The sequence below is a fragment of the Sardina pilchardus genome, chromosome 22 (genome assembly GCF_963854185.1).
Source record: "Sardina pilchardus chromosome 22, fSarPil1.1, whole genome shotgun sequence".
Lineage (NCBI taxonomy): Eukaryota > Metazoa > Chordata > Actinopteri > Clupeiformes > Clupeidae > Sardina > Sardina pilchardus.
Genome location: NC_085015.1, coordinates 21,154,988 through 21,178,564, shown reverse-complemented (window position 1 = coordinate 21,178,564; position 23,577 = coordinate 21,154,988). Strand labels below are relative to the sequence as shown.

The 23,577-nt window shown below is 39.6% G+C and overlaps 2 protein-coding genes and 3 long non-coding RNA genes across 5 annotated transcripts in view; 1 reads left to right on the top strand and 4 right to left on the bottom strand.

The window, feature by feature from the left end:
- LOC134069690 (uncharacterized) overlaps positions 1-11,995 on the bottom strand; it is a 43,390-nt gene extending 31,395 nt beyond the window's left edge. The window contains exon 1 of the mRNA XM_062525717.1: positions 11,951-11,995. The gene's annotated coding sequence lies outside the window, so the exon portion shown is untranslated. The remainder of the gene's footprint in view (positions 1-11,950) is intronic.
- Positions 7,365-9,374, bottom strand: LOC134070054 (uncharacterized). The gene is made up of 3 exons (XR_009936880.1): positions 9,071-9,374; positions 8,177-8,417; positions 7,365-7,664 (listed from the first exon to the last, which is right to left on the bottom strand). It is a non-coding gene; the product is annotated as an uncharacterized LOC134070054 (long non-coding RNA).
- A 226-nt stretch (positions 11,996-12,221) lies between the features above and the next one.
- Positions 12,222-12,624, bottom strand: LOC134070175 (uncharacterized). Its single transcript, XR_009936900.1, has 3 exons — positions 12,551-12,624; positions 12,352-12,412; positions 12,222-12,255 (listed from the first exon to the last, which is right to left on the bottom strand). It is a non-coding gene; the product is annotated as an uncharacterized LOC134070175 (long non-coding RNA).
- Positions 12,625-15,055: 2,431 nt separating this feature from the next.
- LOC134069689 (poly [ADP-ribose] polymerase tankyrase-2-like) overlaps positions 15,056-23,577 on the top strand; it is a 25,890-nt gene continuing 17,368 nt past the window's right edge. Inside the window, exons 1-8 of the mRNA XM_062525716.1 lie at positions 15,056-15,263; positions 15,725-15,949; positions 16,141-16,236; positions 17,439-17,475; positions 18,205-18,280; positions 18,581-18,675; positions 22,544-22,610; positions 23,022-23,208. Coding sequence (XP_062381700.1) covers positions 15,056-15,263; positions 15,725-15,949; positions 16,141-16,236; positions 17,439-17,475; positions 18,205-18,280; positions 18,581-18,675; positions 22,544-22,610; positions 23,022-23,208 — 991 coding nt within the window. The remainder of the gene's footprint in view (positions 15,264-15,724; positions 15,950-16,140; positions 16,237-17,438; positions 17,476-18,204; positions 18,281-18,580; positions 18,676-22,543; positions 22,611-23,021; positions 23,209-23,577) is intronic.
- LOC134069833 (uncharacterized) lies at positions 20,342-20,998 on the bottom strand. Its single transcript, XR_009936860.1, has 3 exons — positions 20,675-20,998; positions 20,499-20,564; positions 20,342-20,405 (listed from the first exon to the last, which is right to left on the bottom strand). It is a non-coding gene; the product is annotated as an uncharacterized LOC134069833 (long non-coding RNA).

Below are 23,577 nucleotides of genomic sequence, written 5' to 3'. Positions count from 1 at the left end.
TTGAAATCCTTCTTTATTTTATTTATCACAAAGGAATGACGTTTCGACCGTGTGGTCTTCTTCAGATTAAAATTCAAGTACGTGCGCTATTTAACCCCTCGAGACCGACAGCAGTCTGCTGACACAGCCAGACGACTCTCCCAACCCATTCATTCGTTTTGGCCGATATAACCCATTCATTCGTTTTGTGCGTATATAGATTCCTGCATGCTGCATTACCGTGACCCTTAGCCTACCTTGTGGATGATTTTTTCTCATTGGAATACAGCAGGACAGAATGCATTTTATCTAACAAACGCAAAAGCTGAGATTGTTGGAAGGACTAGGCTACTCAACAAACTTGTTTTTCGTTTCTGGGAGATCTCGTTATCGTTTTGGATTGTCGGATTTTTATACTTATAGGTTGGACTTATGGACAATGAACTTTGAGGGGTGGTTGTTAGTGCTTTACAAAGCTTTGTGTTAATAAGTGTCGGTCCTCCTATCCTTCAGCTCACTGCGCGATGCAGTTGCGCATAGTGGCCAGCCACGAAGTCATTAACTGTTTACGACACAATACATGATATTTGTGTTTTTCGTTTCTTAGATTTAATGCAATTCTTTTGCATGGGGTTGCTCGCATCCGCCCGTAACCTAGACTATTATGTGCGTAGTGGCTGCATACTCTTGATTATAATAAGAGGCAAATTGTTACAGGACAACTTAAACTGACTTCCCCAATGCTTCCCCGCAGCACATTACATTTTAATATAGGCTAATATAGGATGAACAAAGTCTATGGACTTGCTATATTAAATCCAGTAGCCTAATAATTCTATGCGCCACGTCTTTTCACGATTTCGCAAGTGATGTAGTAGGCTACGTTTAAACATCGACAAACGTCTGTGAGACTACCCATTTCATGAAGAGCAATTGTCTTGTGCGATCATTCCCCCTCCCCCACACTTGTCTAACCAGTTCACTAGACATTATAGCCTACCTATATGAGGCATTGAGGACGATTGCCTCCCTTCCCCCTCTCTCTCGACAGACACTTCCTGACACTAGGGCTCGGGATCAAGACATCAAAACTTCGCGGGCACAGCCACATTGGCAGCTTCACTCCTTAGTTTACTATGGATTACTATGGATTTACTCCCGCCTTTTAGTGTGTTCCTGTTACTTAGTTTTTGCCTTCTTGGTAGTATGTTGCTGTGTAGTGGGGTGTAACAGTGCAACCCACGATCGCAAGAGGAAAAGAATAAATCGCTACTATATTTCTGCTTCTTGTCTTGTGCATCTGAATGAATGGATATTACGTTCAGTGCTATACCAATGGCGGCGATATTCCTAGAATGCAAGGCGTGTGCCCGAGCCCTATTATGTAAATGTAAAAAATGTGTGTGTGTGTGTGTGTGTGTGTGTGTTGCGCTTTTTAATAAAATAATGCCTCTTGTCTTAATGGGTTCCGGAGGTTCGTAGAGTAAGTTTTGAACCCCGATCGCTGACGTATGATTAAGATGCCTCAACCATTAGCGTGGTAAAGTTGGTTTTATAGGCTATTGGATGTTGGATATTCGACACATTCGAAAAACCTATTCAGCACTGGCTACAAGGGACAAATTTGTGTCAAACCAACGTGCACGTGTTCCTACAAGGCTTGCCTACATAACACAAAGTCAAAAAAACTTATTTTGATTTTTAATGTTGATACATGCTTTTTAATCTATTCTGCGACTTCATTTTTTGACTTACCCATGTCAAACCACATAGGGTGAATTCAGCTAACTGCCCCACACATAACACAAAGCTTCTTTTCTCCAAAAAACAACCTTTGATTTTATACAACTTTTAATTGTTCAAATGCTATAAATCTATTGTGCGGTCTGACCTTTTGACCTACACATGTCAAAACACATATGTGAACTCGGCTAACTCTCCTACACATAACACAAAGCTTAATTTCTAAAAAAAAAAACACTGTTTGATTTTATATATTTTTTAATGTAAAAACCATGCTTGAAATGCTTTAAATCTATTCTGCGGCTTGACCTTTTCGCCTACCCATGTCAAAACTCATCTGATGATCTCAACTGACTGCCCCACACATAACACAAAGCTTTTTTTTTTAAAAAAAAACCACCCTTTGATTTTATACCATTTTTTAATGTGAAAAAAAGGCTATAAATCTATTCAGCGGCTTGACCTTTTCACCTACCCATGTCAAAACACATCTGATGATCTCAACTAACTGCCCCACACATAACACAAAGCTTTTTTTCCCCAAAAACCCACCCTTTGATTTTATAACATTTTTTATAATTGAAAAAAGGCTATAAATCTATCCTGTGGCTTGACCTTTTCGCCTACCCATGTCAGAACACATCTGATTACCTCAACTAACTGCCCCACACATAACACAAAGCTTTTTTTCCCAAAAAACCCACCCTTTGATTTTATACCATTTTTCATATGTGAAAAAAGGCTATAAATCTATCCTGTGGCTTGACCTTTTCGTCTACCCATGTCAAAACACATCTGATTACCTCAACTAACTGGCCCACACATAACACAAAGCTTTTTTCCCCAAAAAAAACACCCTTTGATTTTATAAAAACATTTATAAGTGAAAAAGGCTATAAATCTATCCTGTGGCTTAACCTTTTCACCTACCCATGTCAAAAAGCATCTGATTATCTCAACTAACTGCCCTACACATAACACAAAGCTTTTTTTCAAAAAATGAGCACCCTTTGATTTTATACCATTTTTTAATGTGAAAAAAGGCTATAAATCTATTCAGCGGCTTGACCTTTTCACCTACCCATGTCAAAACACATCTGATGATCTCAACTAACTGCCTCACACATAACACAAAGCTTTTTTTTTTTTTAAAAAAACCACCCTTTGATTTTATAACATTTTTTATAATTGAAAAAAGGCTATAAATCTATCCCGTGGCTTGACCTTTTCGTCTACCCATGTCAAAACACATCTGATTACCTCAACTAACTGGCCCACACATAACACAAAGCTTTTTTCCCCCAAAAACCCACCCTTTGATTTTATAAAAAAAAATTATAAGTGAAAAAAGGCTATAAATCTATCCTGTGGCTTAACCTTTTCACCTACCCATGTCAAAAAGCATCTGATTATCTCAACTAACTGCCCTACACATAACACAAAGCTTTTTTTCAAAAAATGAGCACCCTTTGATTTTATACCATTTTTTTATGTGAAAAAAAGGCTATAAATCTATTCAGCAGCTTGACCTTTTCACCTACCCATGTCAAAACACATCTGATGATCTCAACTAACTGCCCCACACATAACACAAAGCTTTTTTTCCCCAAAAACCCACCCTTTGATTTTATAACATTTTTTATAATTGAAAAAAGGCTATAAATCTATCCTGTTGCTTGACCTTTTCGTCTACCCATGTCAAAACACATCTGATTACCTCCACTAACTGCCCCACACATAGCACAAAGCTTTTTTTCCCTAAAAAAACACCCTTTGATTTTATACCATTTGTTATGTGAAAAAAAGGCTATGAATTCTGCGGCTTGACCCTCTCCCCTACCGATATCAAAACTCATCTGATTACCTCAACTGACTGCCCCACACGTAACACAAAGCTTTTTTTCATAAAAAATGGTATAAACTCAAAGGTCAAGCCTCAGAATAGATGTATAGCCTTTTTTAACCACATTAAAAAAATTTATAAAATCAAAGGGTGGGTTTTTGGGGGAAAAAAGCTTTGTGTTATGTGTGGGGCAGTTAGTTGAGATAATCAGATGTGTTTTGACATGGGTAGGCGAAAAGGTCAAGCCACAGGATAGATTTATAGCCTTTTTTCACTTATAAAAATGGTATAAAATCAAAGGGTGGGTTTTTTGGGAAAAAAGCTTTGTGTTATGTGTGGGGCAGTTAGTTGAGGTAATCAGATGTGTTTTGACATGGGTAGGCGAAAAGGTCAAGCCACAGGATAGATTTATAGCCTTTTTTCACTTATAAATTTTTTTATAAAATCAAAGGGTGGGTTTTTGGGGAAAAAAAGCTTTGTGTTATGTGTGGGGTAGTTAGTTAAGATCATCAGATGTGTTTTGACATGGGTAGGCGAAAAGGTCAAGCTGCTGAATAGATTTATAGCCTTTTTTTCACATTAAAAATTGGTATAAAATCAAAGGGTGGGTTTTTTGGGGAAAAAAGCTTTGTGTTATGTGTGGGGCAGTTAGTTGAGATCATCAGATGTGTTTTGACATGGGTAGGTGAGAATGTCAAGCCGCTGAATAGATTTATAGCCTTTTTTTCACATTAAAAAATTGTATAAAATCAAAGGGTGGGTTTTTTTTGGAAAAAAAGCTTTGTGTTATGTGTGGGGCAGTTAGTTGAGGTAATCAGATGTGTTTTGACATGGGTAGACGAAAAGGTCAAGCCACAGGATAGATTTATAGCCTTTTTTCAATTATATTTTTTTTTATAAAATCAAAGGGTGGGTTTTTTGGGAAAAAAAAGCTTTGTGTTATGTGTGGAGCAGTTAGTTGAGATAATCAGATGTGTTTTGACATGGGTAGGTGAAAAGGTCAAGCCGCTGAATAGATTTATAGCCTTTTTTCACATTAAAAAATGGTATAAAATCAAAGGGTGGTTTTTTTAAAAAAAAAAAAAAAAAGCTTTGTGTTATGTGTGGGGCAGTCAGTTGAGATCATCAGATGAGCTTTGACATGGGTAGGCGAAAAGGTCAAGCCGCAGAATAGATTTAAAGCATTTCAAGCATGGTTTTTAAAAATATATAAAATCAAACAGTGTTTTTTTTTTTTAGAAATTAAGCTTTGTGTTATGTGTAGGAGAGTTAGCCGAGTTCACCATATGTGTTTTGACATGTGTAGGTCAAAAGGTCAGACCGCACAATAGATTTATAGCATTTGAACAATTAAAAGTTGTATAAAATCAAAGGTTGTTTTTTGGAGAAAAGAAGCTTTGTGTTATGTGTGGGGCAGTTAGCTGAATTCACCCTATGTGGTTTGACATGGGTAAGTCAAAAAATGAAGTCGCAGAATAGATTAAAAAGCATGTATCAACTTTAAAAATCAAAATAAGTTTTTTTGACAAATGAAGCTTTGTGTTATGTAGGCAAGCCTTGTAGGAACACGTGCACGTTGGTTTGGCACAAATTTGTCCCTTGTAGCCAGTGCTGAATAGGTTTTTCGAATGTGTCGAATATCCAACATCCAATATAAAACCAACTTTACCACGCTTCAACCATTTACGCCACAGTTCGAGTGTCAATCTCTTCGCACTTAGCCAAGAAATATAAAGGATTCAGTCAGTCGAGTTCATTTATTCGCGGCATGCACTTGAAACGCCGATCAAAAGTTCTGACATGTTAAACTGACGTTAGTCATTAATTCACCACATGATAAAATGCTGTTATATTGACGCACAGTAGCCCACGGTAGTCTATGTCTATCTCTGAATCAACATGAACATGCATAACGAGATCCATATATTCCAAGTTGCTAGAAACTTCTTTTGCGGAGCTAGGCCTACTAGTCGATGGTTACAATGAATCACCCTCACTGCCCTATCGCATATCTGACCATTCATTGTTACAATGTTACAAAATGTGCGATCTTCTCCATGCATGTAGCCTATGGTTATAAGTAAAGTGACATGATAGGCATGTAGGCCTATTAAAGATATTTCTGTTAAATACATTTTATTTTCAGTTGTCAAAAGTGGTGGGGACAAAATCTGTGATAAAGTGCTGGGTAAGCTACCCAGCGTCGCCGGTTAAAATGAACATGCCTCCGTTTTAAAATAGCCTATAGGCCTACACATTTCTAAGTATTCCTAGCATAAATGTAGCCTAAATGTCCATCTTGTCCATCTCTTTCGTCTTCGCCTTGACAATAATAGCCTATTCACGGAAATGCGGTCTTGTAACCGTAATGAATTAATGAATTAATCTAAGGTTGCCTATCGAGTCTTTCAGGTTGAATTGAAGGCTTCTAAAACCATTTTCATTAATTTCAACAATGGATTATTGAAACGTCGTTTGATTATAATTTCGCCAGTCATCACCTTCATTTTAATGATTAAATGAGACGGATTAAATGAGACGGATATGCATTTCTCTCCCTCTCCATTGACCAAAACGTTGCTCTGGCATCTCTGCTGGACTGACTGAGTTATAGGCTACGTCGAGTGAGAGAGCCAGCTGTGAGGTACGCTGTAAAACATTCGAAAACTCTGAAACTGCAATCTGACATGCCGAGCGTGATGTCTCTTTTCTCTGCTTGTCACCAGCGCGGTGTCTTCGGGTTTTTCCGTGTTTTCCGGTATGAGCCGAACCTTCATTTTATTAGGGCTAGTGCCCTATATGTGGAGAGTATCGCCAACTCAAATCATGGGCGCCATCTTTACGACCAGAAGTGACGTCACGTACGTTCGTCTCAATGATGGTCAATAGGGCGAATATGACATGTTGAAACAAATAGCTTAACATCGTCATAAACAAGCCTATAAATGTTATAATATGCATCACTATTCATTAAGATGTAAATGCTGTTGCAAATACGCTGCATTATACATTTTGAAAAAATTAGCAAAGACCAGATAAATAGTGATAAACGTTGCCTAGTTGGAGCCAGCTAGCTCTGAAAACGCCTACGAGGCGAACTTCGTTTATCCAATTTCTTACAGCAGTTAAATATTAGTCTGAGGAAACAACTTGAAATAAAGCAGTAAGAGAAAGCTGAAAGCTTCATTTTGGTGAAATAAGCCTGTTTAGGGCACAATGAATAACATCTTACCTTACTTAAGCCAGCGATCCCTACATGTTGCAGCAACTCTTTGAATCACTGTTAGATTTGACGTCTGACCTCCAGATTCAGGCATACAATGTATTTCGACCGTGCATGAGGCAAGATTAAAATATGCTATTTATTTTCTTTTTTATCAATAAGTATGTTGTTTCAATAGACTCTGGGACAGTAAAAGAAAATAGTTTTAATTGAACACGTTATTTAAAAAATATATTATTATCATAAAGTTAGGCTATTATTATATAAAGTTATTATTATTACAAAAGCTACATGGAGGTCACCATTAGTTTGACCTCAAACTTTTCCGTTAAATAATAACTTACCCTTATGCACAAAACCTGCCAGACAATAATCACATTTTTCCCACTGCCATCACTCAATCTATTGGTAGGTGCCTTATGTATATTGTGGTGCTCTATAGTATGCATCTTCTGACTGCATACTACTGTATGTTTAATTGTTCCAACAGCTAATGCCAGTCAAATTCCTTGTAGATATACTTGGTCAATACAAGCTCATTCCGATACTAAAACACACAAACTTGGTTTTCAAAAATATTTTTCAATAAAATATATTTCCATTTATTATAATCAAATTAAATAATCAAAGACAACAATTTCTGACTTGTGTAACAAACATTTACAAGACCATCAGAATCTAGGCCTATATGAAATGCAATATAAGCATGAGGGATGAGGATGAGAGATCTCCATGTACTCTTTTCGGGTGTCACATTGTTGTCCTCCACCAAGTCCATCCCTTCATGGTCCTTTACATGGCCTGATTAGATGACATGGAGTTGATCAGCTGTCTGCGGTGTCCTCCCCTCAGACCAATTGTACCTTTGTTCTCGTCCTGCATGTAAAATAATGAAACTCTTGTCATTAAATGGGTAGATGTACATAAAAATACCACTATTTCTACCACTGTAGTAAGGACTGCTCTTCTAAAAAATCTGAAATGTGCACAGGTTGTCATTAAATGTGTATGCTTCTACACCACACTCGTTATCTGTCGCGCACTCTCTCACACACACCCACAAAACATGGGACACAAAGGGAGCAGACCGTGAATCTCCTCTTCTCAGCCTCAGACTTGGATAATACAAGGCAGTACCATTCAACACCACACACGCTACATCCTCCTAATAATTTTACTAATGACATCATAGCAAAGTGTACCTGAGAAACTGCAACTAAGTGCCTTAATTAACCAAAAATATAAACATAATAATGTTAATGGTAGAACACGATGAAGAAAGGAAGCTGTTGTTTATCTTGACTTAAATTGATCCAGCTGAGGAAAGCACTTGTTCTTTGGAAGGAATTTCAATTTGTCTGAATGCAATATTGACACCGATCACATACCCTGTCTGTATAGTGTATTGTGCACACTGTGGTGGAGACTTGGGTCCATGTTGGGTCCATGTTGACTGGGCTGATTTGGTGATGAGGGGTGTCAGGCATCAGGGGAAAGGTGCTGAAGCAAGGAGCAGCAGCAGTAGCCTACAGGATCTTGAGGATGTTGAGGCGACGGGGCAGGGACCTTGAATCAGCAGACAGATGTATCCTCTTACTTCACCAGCCACTGACTCTTCTCTACCTACATCTAAAATAACAAAAAAGACAAAGAGGAAGCATAATATTTACTATATTGCTTTGTTTTATAATACAGACATTCATCACCTTAAACCATGATTCAATAAAGCATGGCACACTCACTAGAGGGCTGACAGATTGACAGATTGAAGTATAGCCTACACAACCAGTGTAGAGCTGAAGTCTGTATTGACACCACTTAATAATTCGTGATTAGCACACCACCTACCAAGTTTGACAGATAGCTAGCAAACCATATCTTCAAACTATGCTGTGTATTTCAACAGATTTATTTGGACAATACTGGCCTAGGCTACTGGTAAAGTTTATAACAACGTTGACAGAAAGACTAGCTAACTTGCAAACTGCAATTATCCGACCAGCTATTTCAGTCAAGCAGGAGGACATTCTTAAAATAGGCAAACAAGACGTTGTCTTATTTTGCTCGACAAGAAAGAAAATGCAAAACTAACAAGTTTATCAATGATTACAGATCGCTATGTTACCTGCTAAGCAGCTGTAGCACTATTAGTAAACACACACGACACAGCACTACGTACTGGCTGCTTATCTTAATAGCCACTTTAGTGCTTCAAAAACGCAAAAATGCAAGGAAATTAAGACCATAAATGATAACAGTAGGAGATGAAAAACCTTATTTACCAGAGTTGTTCCAACCGTTTTCCTTTTAGACAAGGTTAAGACGAACGATGTATGATGTATTCGCTGCTCCTCCAGAAGTGGCATCTCTCCGGGTAGTTAGAAACAAAATCCGTGCTGCAAATGTCTTAACGAGTCTTATCACTAAAAATGCTTATGACGTAAACGTTATAATGTTAACGTTATCAGAAAAGTGTCCAGTGAGAAAATGGGTCGCTGTATGGTGAAGATATTAAGACTTAATTCCAACGATACTCAAACACTGCCATCTGAAAGCATTAGAAAGCATTCTAGTCAAAAGTGCTTTTGGTAGTAAAAATGGCGTCCATAAAACACGTGACCACCTCTGAACCAATCCTTGGCAGAACTGCTCTGAACATTCCAAACACAGTTGGCGATACTCTCCACATATAGGGCACTAATTAGGGCGGTCTTATGTTGCCCCCTTGCGGTTGCACTTTTAATTAAAGTCCCGATGCTTCGGGAGTCCCGATGTGCGGGAAAGAAAGGAGCATTCTCAACCCGTACCATCTGTAGATCAGTGAGGAGCGAGAGAGGACGCGTAAACGCTATATATGAGAGGCACCTTCTGTCTCAGGCTTTAAGCATACAATCTCATTAAGACTACAGATCCTGTTTCACTACTTCCTCTGTCCACAACTGTTTCAAAATAAAGGTCCTCACTGCAATAATACACTATTAAATCATTTAACCACTGAAACTACTCAACTATTGAACTATTCAACCATTCTAACTGTCAGTTATCATCCACTATGCCTCCAGTCAACTACATGAAACCTCCATGTACCTAGCAACCAACATAGCAACTATTAAAATTAAGTGTTTATGACCGTTTCCATAGCAACCAACATGATTATACTGCAGTAACTTCTTGTTTCCTGATAGTGGCCACCATGGATACCCTAGCAACAAATGTTTCAAAATAAAAGTCCTCACTAGCAAGTTAACTAGTTAGCATGGTTAGCATAGTTAGCATTGTTAGCATAGTTAGCATGTTTAGCATAACTGCAAAAAATCATCAACTAAGTTAGCTAATCAACCTGGTTAGCATTGTTAGCAAATTTAGCATTGTTAGCATAGTTAGCATTTTCAGCATTACTGCTAGAAATCATCGGTTAAGTTAGCTAATCAACCTGGTTAGCATTGTTAGTAAAGTTAGCATTGCTAGCATAATAAGCATTTTTAGCGTAACTGCTAGAAATCATTAGCTAAGTTAGCTAATCAACATTTTAACATGAATAGAAATCATTACTTAAGTTAGAACTGGAACGTTTCATCTTTAAACTGTCTACCTTCACACTATCAACTCTCTGTAAACTATGCAACCACCATTTTTACCCTAGCTACACCTTAGTAACCATATCTACATTATCTATCTATTTTTGCCTTTTCATGCACTGGTAATTCCTTGGAATTGCATTTCTAGTTATTATTATTCTTCTTCTAACGTGTTTAATGCAGCTTCAACCGTTTAACGTAGAAACTTCATTCAAACGTTGTTGCGTAGGTCTTATTTAGGACATGTGTGCTTTGTATGTTTCAACTTTGTAACTTTTATACTTTTTACACTATAAATTAAAAACTATTAAAATTTCCCCATAGACTTAACATTGGCCTCTATGACATCACAATCGGGTCGTTAAGCAATTAGAATCTTATGCCAGGTGGCCAGCCCCACCTGCAGCAGCTCTCTTTCTCTCTGGCTTTAAGCATACAGTCTCTCAGAAGACTACATATCCTGTTAACTGTTTCCTCTGTCCACAACTGTTTCAAAATAAAAGTCCTCACTGCAATAATACACTATTAAATCATTTAACCATTGAAACTACTCAACTATTGAACTGTTCAACCATTCCAACTGTCAGTTATCATCCACTATGCCTCCAGTCAACTACATGAAACCTCCATGTACCTAGCAACCAACATAGCAACCATTAAAATTAAGTGTTTATGACCGTTTCCATAGCAACCAACATGATTATACTGCAGTAACTTCTTGTTTCCTGATAGTGGCCACCATGGATACCCTAGCCACAAATGTTTCAAAATAAAAGTCCTCACTAGCAAGTTAGCATGGTTAGCATAGTTAGCATTGTTAGTATAGCTAGCATTTTTAACATAACTGTAAAAAATCATCAACTAAGTTAGCTAATCAACCTGGTTAGCATTGTTAGCAAATCTAGCATTGTTAGCATAGTCAGCATTTTTAGCATTACTGCTAGAAATCATTGGTTAAGTTAGCTAATCAACCTGGTTAGCATTGTTAATAAAGTTAGCATTGCTAGCATAATTAACATTTTTAGCACAACAGCTAGAAATCATTAGCTAAGTTAGCTAATCAACATTTTAACATGAATAGAAATCATTAGTTAAGTTAGTTCTGGAATGTTTCATCTTTAAACAGTCTACCTTCACACTATCAACTCTCTGTAAACTATGCAACCACCATGTTTACCCTAGCTACACCTTAGTAACCATATCTACATTATCTATCTTTTTTGCATTTTCATGCACTGGTAATTCCTTGGAATTGCATTTCTAGTTATTATTATTATTATTACTGTAACAGTGTAGATTCAGATAAATACTCCACTGTTCCCAGTGGAAAATATGTTGTCACAGCCTAGTACTCACATTTAACAAATAACCAGAAGAGCATTTTCATAAACACTGGCAAAAGCTTACACAACCAGTAGCCTATCTACCCTAAGGGTCTCATGCTTGTTTTTAAATCAATATAAAATGTCATGTTTGGTCACAAATAAGACTGTGGCTCAACGAAGCATCTAGGCTACTTATCAATAAATAAAAGATAGTCATTCCAGTGATTAATGTGCATACAGAGGTGTGCGTTGCCCTGACCTTGCTGTTCCACATGGAATCACGTATGTGACAGGAACACCCAGAACTTTTCTAAGGGCTGGGATTAGGTAATAATGAGTCGTCCGGACCACTTTCGCAACTATGCAGGAACAAAGCTGGCTAACATCTTCTTTGGTCCTCTGAGTAAACAAAAACAGACCATAAGCTTTTTCATCATCATGTTAAATGATAAAGAATAGGCTCTCTATGCATCGTGGCATGGATGACTAATATATGCAAGACATTGAGAAGATGAATTTAGTCTCACAGGCACATGTAGAGCCTCACGGACAACTCTCCAATGCCTGAAAAAAAGGAGAGATCATTTTTTAGAACCCAGAATATCACTATCAGACCAGTGCAGACCATTTAAAGTCTTAATTATTATTATTCTCTCTTACTCTTCGGTCATGTTTTCCACAAGGTGGCGTATCATGGGGGACAAGTTCACATGATCCTGATCTGATAAAGCAGTATGGAAGGGCAACTGTTTAAGCATGGGCACATAGTGATTTGTACTGATTGTGAGACATTTAACACAACTTTATTTATTCTTTTTGACAACTTTTGTTGATGTATTTGAATTTGGCACAGACTAACCTGCATCAATATCTGTGGTCCTGCTTGCAGAGCCACATTCAGCCTTTGATTCCACAGGAAATGTCTTATTTGGCTAAAGCACAAGAAATAGTCATAATCAGCAGCAGTAGAATCCTGAAGAGTATACTCTGTCTTGGGATAGCCTACATCCAGACAGCAGTGGCCATTACATTCAGTTATCTCTTTAGCAAAGAGGTAAACGTTCACTCATTGCTACAAATAAAACAAGTAGGCCTACTGCAAGGCATATCTGGCAGGCCAAATGATATTGAATGATGGCAATAAGCAAGGTATATATTCTGAAAATGTCCAATACCAGCTATAATAAGTTTCTTTATGCATTTAGTCAGGCAGGTTCTGGATAGATACGAGACTATTTGGAAAAATGTGTTGTTCAAAATTAGCCTACACACAACAGTTACAACAGTAACAATAACAGTAGTCAAGCGTACGGCGAGTCTTTTTCATCTCAAACCTTAACAATATTTTAAATCGATAAGAAATAGGCTATATAGAAGCCTATATTTAACTAAAATACCTGAGTCTAATAGCTCTTGAGTGAGATTATTCTTACCTCGTTTCCCTCCGTCATTGTGAGGTTGGGAGGGAGAGCGAGGGCCTTTGAGAAATTAGTTCCCCTAGTTTTTCCTTCACGAGGAATTGCAATGTCGACCTGTTCAAATGAGGTTATGTTTTGTCTGAGAGTATTTAACACATTACCATGAAAACTAGGGCCTAGACTGTTATGACCTAATTAAACAACTGTTGCGTCACAATGCCCTGACCTGCCTGCAGAGAACGAGCGCTAGTGAAAAAATAAAAATAAGAACGAGCGCTAGTGATTTCCCAAAATATCGATAGGCTTAAATTGTTATCGTCCCGCGTTCAGATTAGTTCTGAAATACTAAGCTTCACGTCTTAGAAGACCATATAGGCTACCAATTAGTGGAACAAACTTGGTAGCCTATATGGTCTTCTAAGACGTGAAAGATGTCAAAAATGTAACTTCAAGAAAGACCTCACCTCACTTAGGCTGTCACATAGTAGCCTAGCCTATGTCCATGTCTCAGTTTTGACGAAAATGTTCGATAGAACCATATATTCTAGGGGGATGAAATGTTACGGCCAGACCATTTTTAATAGGCCTAGGCTACTGTTTTATTTTCTTAGGAAAATTCTCCGTCATGCATTATCATGTGAATACAGTAACTGTATCAGAGCTGTTAGGAGCGCCCTCCACTGGCTTCAGATATAGACAGCCCCTTGATCTTGACCACATTTCAAATTGACTTGGAGACCTTGTTTTTTTAAAGAAGAATTTCCTTTTTTAATGCCTTTATGAGTTAATGTACGTTTCTTGTTTTTTTGCTTTGTTTTGCCCTGTATACTTTCTAATTCCTGTAGATTGTGTTACATTGTAACAAGAAAAATACCTTTCCAACATTCTTGCTAATATTCTTGTTTTTAGACATTTAGCCTACATTTTGTACTGTTTATTTTCTATATAATTATCTTTAAAGCACTTGTGACATTATTTAAGCGCTCTTTAAATAGGCCTAAAGATTATTAGCCTTTTATTATTATTATTAGGCCTATTATTATTATTATCATCATCATTATATTATTGTTATGATGATGATGATGATGATGATGATGATGATGATGACGATTATTATTCTTCTTCTTATTATTATTATTATTATTACTGTAACAGTGTAGATTCAGATAAATACTCCACTGTTCCCAGTGGAAAATATGTTGTCACAGCCTAGTACTCACATTTAACAAATAACCAGAAGAGCATTTTCATAAACACTGGCAAAAGCTTACACAACCAGTAGCCTATCTACCCTAAGGGTCTCATGCTTGTTTTTAAATCAATATAAAATGTCATGTTTGGTCACAAATAAGACTGTGGCTCAACGAAGCATCTAGGCTACTTATCAATGTAGCTATGGCTTGTTTATTTTGGAGAATTTATTAGGACTAACTTTCGGCATTTTTATTCAAACTTCCACTTCAGCAGTCTTATGTCCACCAGAGGGCGTCACACTACTACGGCTCTGGGTTAAAACAATAGTCCGCTGTGCCTGGGCTGTCTGGATGGGGAGAGGAAGACAAGGCGTCAACAGAGAAGGCGTGGAGATACGGTTGGAGATGTAACGTTTGTCATTTGTCTCTTAACTGTCTGAATGTGTCTGTCATTAAATTCAAACCTGTTTGATGTGAATATTTAATCAGGAACGCGGGACAAGACAGAACGTTGGGGCTGTGGCACACTGAGCGTGTAGGCTAGTCCTGCTGTTCCCAACCCTAAACGATTTGACAGCTCGTGCGGTGTGTGCAGAGGGAAGACAGCAGACCTATTTGTTGCCTTACAATGGCAGGATAATATTGGACAATAACTGGGAGGGATAGCACTCTCTGATGTGAGTACGCCCATTTCTCAGGCGTGGAAACTCGCCGTTTGCAATTTACGGGGATAACTTGAGTGCATAGGCTTCAATGTCTCTCCGTCGCTTCTCGAGGGTCTCCGGCTTTGCTGGTGGGGGCGCCGTGATGGACACATCCGGGGCTGTGGAAGGCGGCAGAGAACTGTTCGAGGCCTGTCGAAACGGAGATGTGGAGCGAGTGAAAAAGCTCGTCAATCCGGATAACGTTAATAGCCGCGACACAGCGGGCAGAAAATCCACCCCTCTCCACTTTGCTGCAGGTAAGACCATTTAGGTTAAGCCACTGAGTAACGGGTAGCCTAAACGATCTCCATAGACTCTCTATCCCCATCTCCAACAGAATTGAAAATATAGTATTGGATAAATAATTAATAAGCATAAGCAGACAAAGATGTCTTTGAAGTCTGTGCCATAGCCATATTGTATGGAGTTCAGTAGGCCTATATTCAACCATTCGGGGTACATGTAGAATAGGATGAGGCTACTGTCATTTTTCATTCAAGATGAAACTTTATATAGGCCTAGCCTGTGGCCCTTTTTGTTATGCACAAACCATGACATGTAGGCCTATGCTTAATCTACACCTTATAGGTCTTGTTATTGTCTAGACCTATGGGCTGGAGATTGCATGGTTTGTGCAGGTTGATAGCCTAAATTAATTATCTTAACGACCTGAATGATATAAATCAATTATTTTATTCCTTCAACTCATTTGCTTTAGGCTTTGGTCGCAGGGAGGTGGTGGAGTTCCTTCTGCAGAGCAGGGCGGACGTGCATGCCCGTGACGACGGGGGTCTCATCTCCTTGCACAACGCCTGCTCGTTCGGTCACGGTGAGGTCGTGAGGCTGCTCCTCCATCACGGGGCGGATGCCAACTCCAGAGACAACTGGAACTACACCCCGCTCCATGAGGCTGCCATCAAGGGCAAGACCGACGTGTGCATAAGTAAGACTAGGCCTCTTAATGTGCAAGTATCAAAATCCCCAGGATATGACTTGTTATCGTATGAGTTATTTGGTGATAACATGTTAACATGCCAGTCAAGAGCTTAATGTGCAATATGTTTATTGATTTGATTGTTAAGTGCCTAATCACGTATGCCTTATTAATTGATCATGTCTATTGTGATTCTCCAGTGCTGCTTCAGCATGGGGCTGACCCGACCATTAGAAACACAGACGGGAGGACTGCGCTGGACCTGGCTGACCCATCTACCAAGGCTGTGCTCACAGGTGGACACACACGAACGCACGCACGCACGCACGCACGCACGCACGCACGCACGCACGCACGCACGCACGCACACACACACACACACACACACACACACACACACACACACACACACACACACACACACACACACACACACACACACACACACACACACACAAATGCATACACTTCCCTTACTTGCACCAATAAATCAAGTACTGCGTTCTCCTTCTCATAATGTTTCATACTCATATATCCTGCTTAGTGTCACTGTCACTGGAATAACATTCTGCATGATAGAAATATCATTATTAGAACACTTGTTCTAGCTATGAAAAGAGCAGAACCATCCATAGTTCAGGATATTTCTATAGCTGCAAGATACACGCTTGATGATGATGGCTTGTGTTAACAGACAGACACTAAGATGTAGTCCAGCAACAATCTGTCTAAAACTAGAAAAGCACTCAGCGAGACCTCCGCCTGTATTGTTCTTCCTAGGTTGTCATACATTTGAACCTAAAATATTCAGATTGCCACCACATGGCCATACCATGTCATTACACCACTAAGCGAAACACATAAACGGCTCCGGAATCCCGACGGAATTACAGATCACTCCCAAAATGTAATTGTTTCTTCCTTGGGTCATGCCTGACATTTGCTGAAAATCCGTCAGCGAAATCCATCCATTACTTTTTGAGTTATCTTGCTAACAGACAGACAAACAAACAGACAGACAGACAGACAGACGAACAAACAAACGCCGGTCCCCGATGAAAACATAACCTCCTTGGCGGAGGTAATAACACCTTTTTAAACGGTGATAGGTTGTAAAACATTGGAGTCGTGGGAAGTTTTACATTAAACTGTACGTTTTTTTGTCCCACATGCCTGTTTTATTCGTTCTGACCAGGAGAGATGACATTTTAAACATGTCCCACTGTTGATGAAATTACTCCTGAACGGTTTTGTTCAGGGCTGAAAATGCAACTGCATGGGACAGATGAAGGTTGCTAGTGACAAAGTAGCTTTCAATCCAGTACGATCTCTTATCTAAAACTGTTTAATTAAAACATTTTTCAATCATTCCGGCTCTCCCCTGCATCATGAACACACTGAGAAGGAAAACAAATCTGTTTGTGTCTTTAAAGATTTCTTGCACTTTGAAAGGAAGTTATGCAACAAGCTAAAAATATATGTTCTCTGCCAAACTTAGGTGACTACAGAAAGGATGAAGTCCTGGAGAGTGCCAGGTTGGTTTTTAATGCATCATTATTGTGACATTCCTCAGTGCTCCTCATTAAAACCATCCTCTGCTAGACTGCTAGACAATACACTGTGTGTGTGTGTGTGTGTGTGTGTGTGTGTGTGTGTGTCTGTCTTGTATGTCCATGTGAGTATGTACACTATATTGCCAAAAGTATTTGGGTCACCTGCCTTGACCCCCATATGAACTTCAGTTACATCCTATTCTTAATCCAAAGGGTTTAACATGACGTCGGCCCACTCCTTGTAGCTATAACAGTTTCAACTCTTCTGGGAAGGCTTTTCACAAGGTTTAGGAGTGTGTTTATGGGAATTTTGACCATGTCTTTCAGAAGCACATTTGCGAGGTCACACACTGATGTTGAACGAGGAGACTGGCTCTTAGTCTCCGCTCTAATTAATCTCAAAGATGTTCTGTTGGGTTGAGGTCAGGACAGTCAAGTTCATCCACACCAAACTCTGTCATCCATGTCCGTATGGACCTTGCTTTGTGCACTGGTGCACAGTCATGTTGGAACAGGAAGTGGCCATCCCCAAATTGTTCCCACAAAGTTGGGAGCATGGAATTGTCCAAAATCTCTTAGTTAATGCTGAAGCATTCAGAGTTCCTTTCACTGGAACTAAGAGACCAAGCCCAGCTCAGGGATGGCCCCTTCCTAACAGGTGGTTCCAGGTGGTTCCACTATCATGTATCCATTTGCATCTGTTTTGTTCAGGTGTGGAAATGAGGAGAAGCTGATGACGCTGCTAACGCCTCTGAATGTCAACTGCCATGCCAGTGATGGGAGGAAGGTATGGAACCTGTGATTAGAGCGACTTAAGATGCACTCTTCCCGTTTAGCATACGTGTGTGTGTGATAGATAGAAAGATAGATAGATACTTTATTGATCCCCAAGGGGAAATTCAAGTATGTGTGTGTGTGTGTGTGTGTATGTACTGTATGTGTGTGTGTTTGTGTGTGTGCACTCTTTCTTTTTTATTGTAAAAAAACATTATATATAAAGTTCTATATACTTTATGATATAGCTGAGTGTGTTGAAGCTTGTATGTGATTGTAAATGTGACGGTGGATACTGTGTGTGTTCCTCCAGTCCACTCCGCTGCATCTGGCTGCAGGCTACAACCGTGTGAAGACAGTCCAGCTGCTGCTTCAGCACGGTGCTGACGTCCACGCTAAAGATAAAGGGTGAGAAAGAGATGCTTGTGTGTGTGTGTGTGTGTGTGTGTGTGTGTGTGTGTGTGTGTGTGTGTGTGTGTGTGTGTGTGTGTGTGTGTGTGTGTGTGTGTGTGTTCGTGGGTGTGTGTGTGGGTAGGTGTGTGTGCGTTAAAGAAGTTAAGATAGGCTGTTTGTTTTCATGCTAGCAACAGTGGGTGTTTGTTTATGTGTTCACATGGCAGTACCATATTAGTGAATGTTTAGCCTCTGAAAAGGAGGACACCTGTGTCTAAAAGTGTGTGTGTGGGTGGGGGGTTGCAGAAAAATGGTCAACGTTAGTCTTTTGTACACCGTTAATAGCATTAGACACTGTGATGCTTAGTGTGATTGGGAAGGAAAATTGCTAAATCTAAGATAACATCCATACTCACGGGCTTGTATCAGTGCAACTTAGGCACATTGTTAGCTGTGGAGTCCTTGTCATAAAGGTGCATAAACACCCAAAAAGGACGACACTCCACCGAAGTCCAGACAGAGGGTTCGAAAGCCAAGACTGACAAATAGGGCTTTTCCACGGCATGGTATCAGCTCAACTTGACTTGACTCTACTCCCTTTTTTTGGTTTTCCATTAGCAAAAGCTGGTACCTGTTGCTATTTTTGGTATCACCTCCGTTGAAGTTCCAAGCGAGCTGAGACAATACCAAAAGGTGACGTTAACGACATTACAGTTGTTTTCTTCAGCGTTGCTATGGCAATTGGCGAGCTTATGATGATGCTTTGTTTTAGTGGAAAAGGAACACCCGGTACCACAATCCAGTCGAGTCGAGTTGAGCTGATACCGTGCAGTGGAAAAGCCCCCAAAATCCGGACGAATGGTCACCCTTGTGGGCTCACACGTACAGTATGTGTGTATCTGTGTGTGTTTCTCTGTGTGTATTGATTCATATGTGAAAAAGTGATGCCAGTTATGGCCATGTGCACCAGGGACTGAGTGTGTGTGTACGTGCAAGGGCGATCCATCAAGACAGGCAGGTTTTGAAAAGGGGGCTGAAGGCCAGTTATAAAGGCATGTTTTGCCATGACGACCCCTTCTTCTAGAAATCTCCTAGTGCAGTTCCATTTCTGTCACTACCATTCCAGTGTTTCAGTGGCACATGGTTGGCTTTTCAATAATCATTATTACGGTAAGTCATGATAAGACAGATAAAACTCTTGAAGGAGAAAAGAAAAACGATATTTGAGCTAGGTCTTCTTGAGTGCCTACCTGGAGCATTATGGAATTGATAGTTGTCTGACCATCATCATCAGAAAGAGCTTTCTTCATAAATTCTTCAGTCTATTTGTATAGTCTTAAGTTACAGTCCTGCTAAATAAAGTAGCCTGCAAACTGTCATTGAATTGCTTCCAGTTTCATGGGACAAACTTAACTTGTCAAATTTGTCCAGAAGAGTATTATAGTGGGTGGATGTTTGTTGTACGAATTTAGCAGTATACATGAAACTTGAAAGTGACATTATTGAAGGAGACATAAACATATTAGTTTCAATTAAACTTTTACTGAAGAGCTTTTGCCAGAAGGGGCAAAAAATAATGACAATAACAACAGCAACAGAAGAGCTAGATGCCAAAAAGGGATTTCCTGTCCTCCATCTCATCTCCAGTCCAAGGCCTAAGCACATTTTCACACTCAGTCATTTGCCATGTTGAAATGCGTTGTCACCTTCCCCTGTGCCAACTTTCAGTCTGATGCTGTTTACATCTGTCCATCACAGAAGAAAGTTAGTCAGAAAAAATTGATTTTTAATTTATTTCAATCAGTTTGTTCCCTTGTAAATGAATATCTGGTACATACCATCCTTTGGCATTTCATTCGTTCATGCCGTTTTATTCAGGTGCTCGGCAGAAATCAGAGTCAGAGCTGGAAAAAAAGACAAGAATGATGAAGCACTCTTCTTCAATGTTTATGTTTACGTCACTTAAATGTGTTTTGATCTTTTGTTCAACTGGCCTATCTGCACTTCTACTCACTCAGAGTGCTGTCCACTTCATGTCCATCAGTGCTGTCATTGTTGTCTTCAACATTGTCCATACGTTTGGGAAGTTCACTCTCCAGTGAGGCATTCCCATAATTGAACACATTCTGTGTGATAATATCTGGGTTACTCATTTGGAGTTCTTTAGCTCTCTTGTTGGCTCTGTCCACGTGGATCTTCAGCAGCTCACTAATGAGACGCTTCTGGAGTGCCTGCTTCATCTTCTTTTTGTTTTTCATGTCATTGGAACTGTCCTTATCAAGGTGAACACCCAGATTGAACAATTCCAGATTCAGCTCCCACAGTTTGTATTTCTTAATCTTTTTCTTAATGGCAGCTGAACCATCATCCCTCTTCTGCTGTGCTGCTAGGCAGCAGGTCAGAAACCAGAACATCCACATTACAGTATATCAGGCTATAAAATCACCAACCAACAAAACCAACCAACTTCTAGGGCAATAAAAGAAAGAGTGACCGAGAATGACAGTTTTGTAGAGTTGCTGTCTTGTGTTCTAATACATCATAATGTTGCTAAGCTGCCTCTGTGATAAAAACAATAGTTTGATGATGACAGTGGAATTTGAGAACATTCCATGGAATGATGTATTTACTGTATCTGGAAATCTGTCTCTCTTGATGACATGGTTATGGTTATTGTCCAAAGGACTTACAAATACAAGGCAATACAATAGTTACACACAAAAAGAACAGTGAACAGTTTTGATATAGTCAAAGTCGGACCATACTGGAAATGTTATGGTCTCTGCCACATTATCCCAAAGTCAAGTCAACTTTATTTATATAGCACATTTAACACAACATAATTAATCCAAAGTGTTTCACATATAAAGAACAAAACAAGATAAAAATAAATAATAATAATAATAATAATAATAACAGCAATAATAATAATATTATTATTATATAATAATAATGATAATAATAATTGCCAGAGTGACTTGAGCAAATTCAAATTGTGCTCTCGCGAGATTTCCAAGGTATAACCTACGTGCAAAGTAGTGTAAGTAGAACTACTGCTCTTCATTATCTCCCTGCTTGTTGACATCCTACTGTATCATGTATTGCTTTATTTCATGGCCGCTAAATGTTTGATTCTTTTTAATGTTGTCATCAGTTAACTTCATTCAACTTGAAGTATACCGTGCTCGCAAATTGTGGTAGGGGTGGAGAAAGGTGCGGATTAACCGATGAACTGAAGGTTTGATAAATACCACCTAAGCTTAGGTATCACTTTCTGCGGGTTGTCCATGGCTCTGCTAACGCTACGTTCGCAAATGTACGAACATCTGGCCTAGTGTGTGTTTGTGTTTGTGTGTGTGAGAGAGAGAGAGAGAGAGAGAGAGAGAGAAAGAAAGAGAGACGACGAGAAAGTTTGTTGTCATAACAACAAAATTCTCAGACACTGTTTAAAATAGTCTGTGTGCATGTGTGTGTGTGTGTGAGTGTGTGTGTGTGTGTGTGTGTGTGTGTGTGAGAGAGAGAGAGAGAGAGAGAGAGAGAGAGAGAGAGAGAGAGAGTGTGTGTGTGTGTAGCGAGAGTGTAGCGAGACTGCACTGCAGTCATCCACAGAACTACCTTGGGTACCAGGCTGTGAGTGAGTGAGTGAGTGAGTGAGTGAGTGAGTGAGTGAGTGAGTGAGTGAGTGAGTGAGTGAGTGTGTGTGTGTGTGTGTGTGTGTGTGTGTGTGTGTGTGTGTGAGTGTGTGTGTGTGTGTGTGTGTTTTTTTGTGCCTGCTGTCTGTCTGTCTGTCTGTCCGTCCGTCCGTCCATCTGTCCATGTCTTTGTGTGTGTATACTGTACAGTATGTGTGGGTTTATCTGTAGCTGTGCTTGTTTCCCTCCAGTGACCTGGTGCCTCTTCATAACGCCTGCTCTTACGGACACTATGAAGTGACAGAGCTGCTAGTAAAGGTCAGTTACTGTAGCTTCTCTTTTAAACTTTGAGATCTATTCTGTACTGCACTCCGTGCACCATGCAATGCATTCATATTGGCCCACAAGTACTAATGCTGATTTGATAAACTAGTGTGTGAGCATGTTTTATTAAAAAATACCAAAATACCGTAAAGGCATTCACCTTTGTATCACTGTTTCCTTTCTCTCTCCATCTGTACTGGCTCCTTCCTACCGTAATGTCCCAACTATTAGTAATACACAGGAACTTACTGTATCTCTGTGTTCACGGTGAGATCTCTCTCTCTCTCTGTCCCTCTCTCTTGCTGTCCCTCTCTCTCTCTCTTTCTCTCTCTCTCTCTCTCTCTCTCTCTCTCTCTCTCTCTCTCTCTCTCTCTCTCTCCCTCTCTCTCTCTCTCTCTCTCTCAGCATGGGGCCTGTGTAAATGCTATGGACTTGTGGCAGTTCACGCCGCTGCACGAGGCCGCCTCTAAGAACCGCGTGGAGGTGTGCTCCCTGCTGGTGAGTCACGGCGCTGACCCCACCTTCCTCAACTGCCACAACAAGAGCGCCATGGACCTGGCCCCCACCACCCAGCTCATGGAGCGCTTGGCATGTAAGTCTTAGCGTGCTAGCCAAATGGATACATAGTAAGTAGTATAGTAGTAAGTAGTATATAAGTAGTATAAGTGTTTCTCCCAGCTGTGCAGCACTGTGCTAACCATTTAATACTACAGCATGTATTTCATTGTGTCTCACATGCTCCTTGTACTGTGTGGTATGTTATCCTTGTGAAATGACTGAAGGGTCAGTATGTTAATGTCCTCATTGTCCCTCATTGGCTGAAGTGGTATAAATGGTCATTTGAGGGATTTCCGTCAAAGGTTATTGACAGAATTGCTATAAGTGTCTTGATCTTGTGTCTTGAATGTGATACAAGTGATTGAGCGTGGTTGAGGTATTTCTGTCGGCACCTGTAATATGT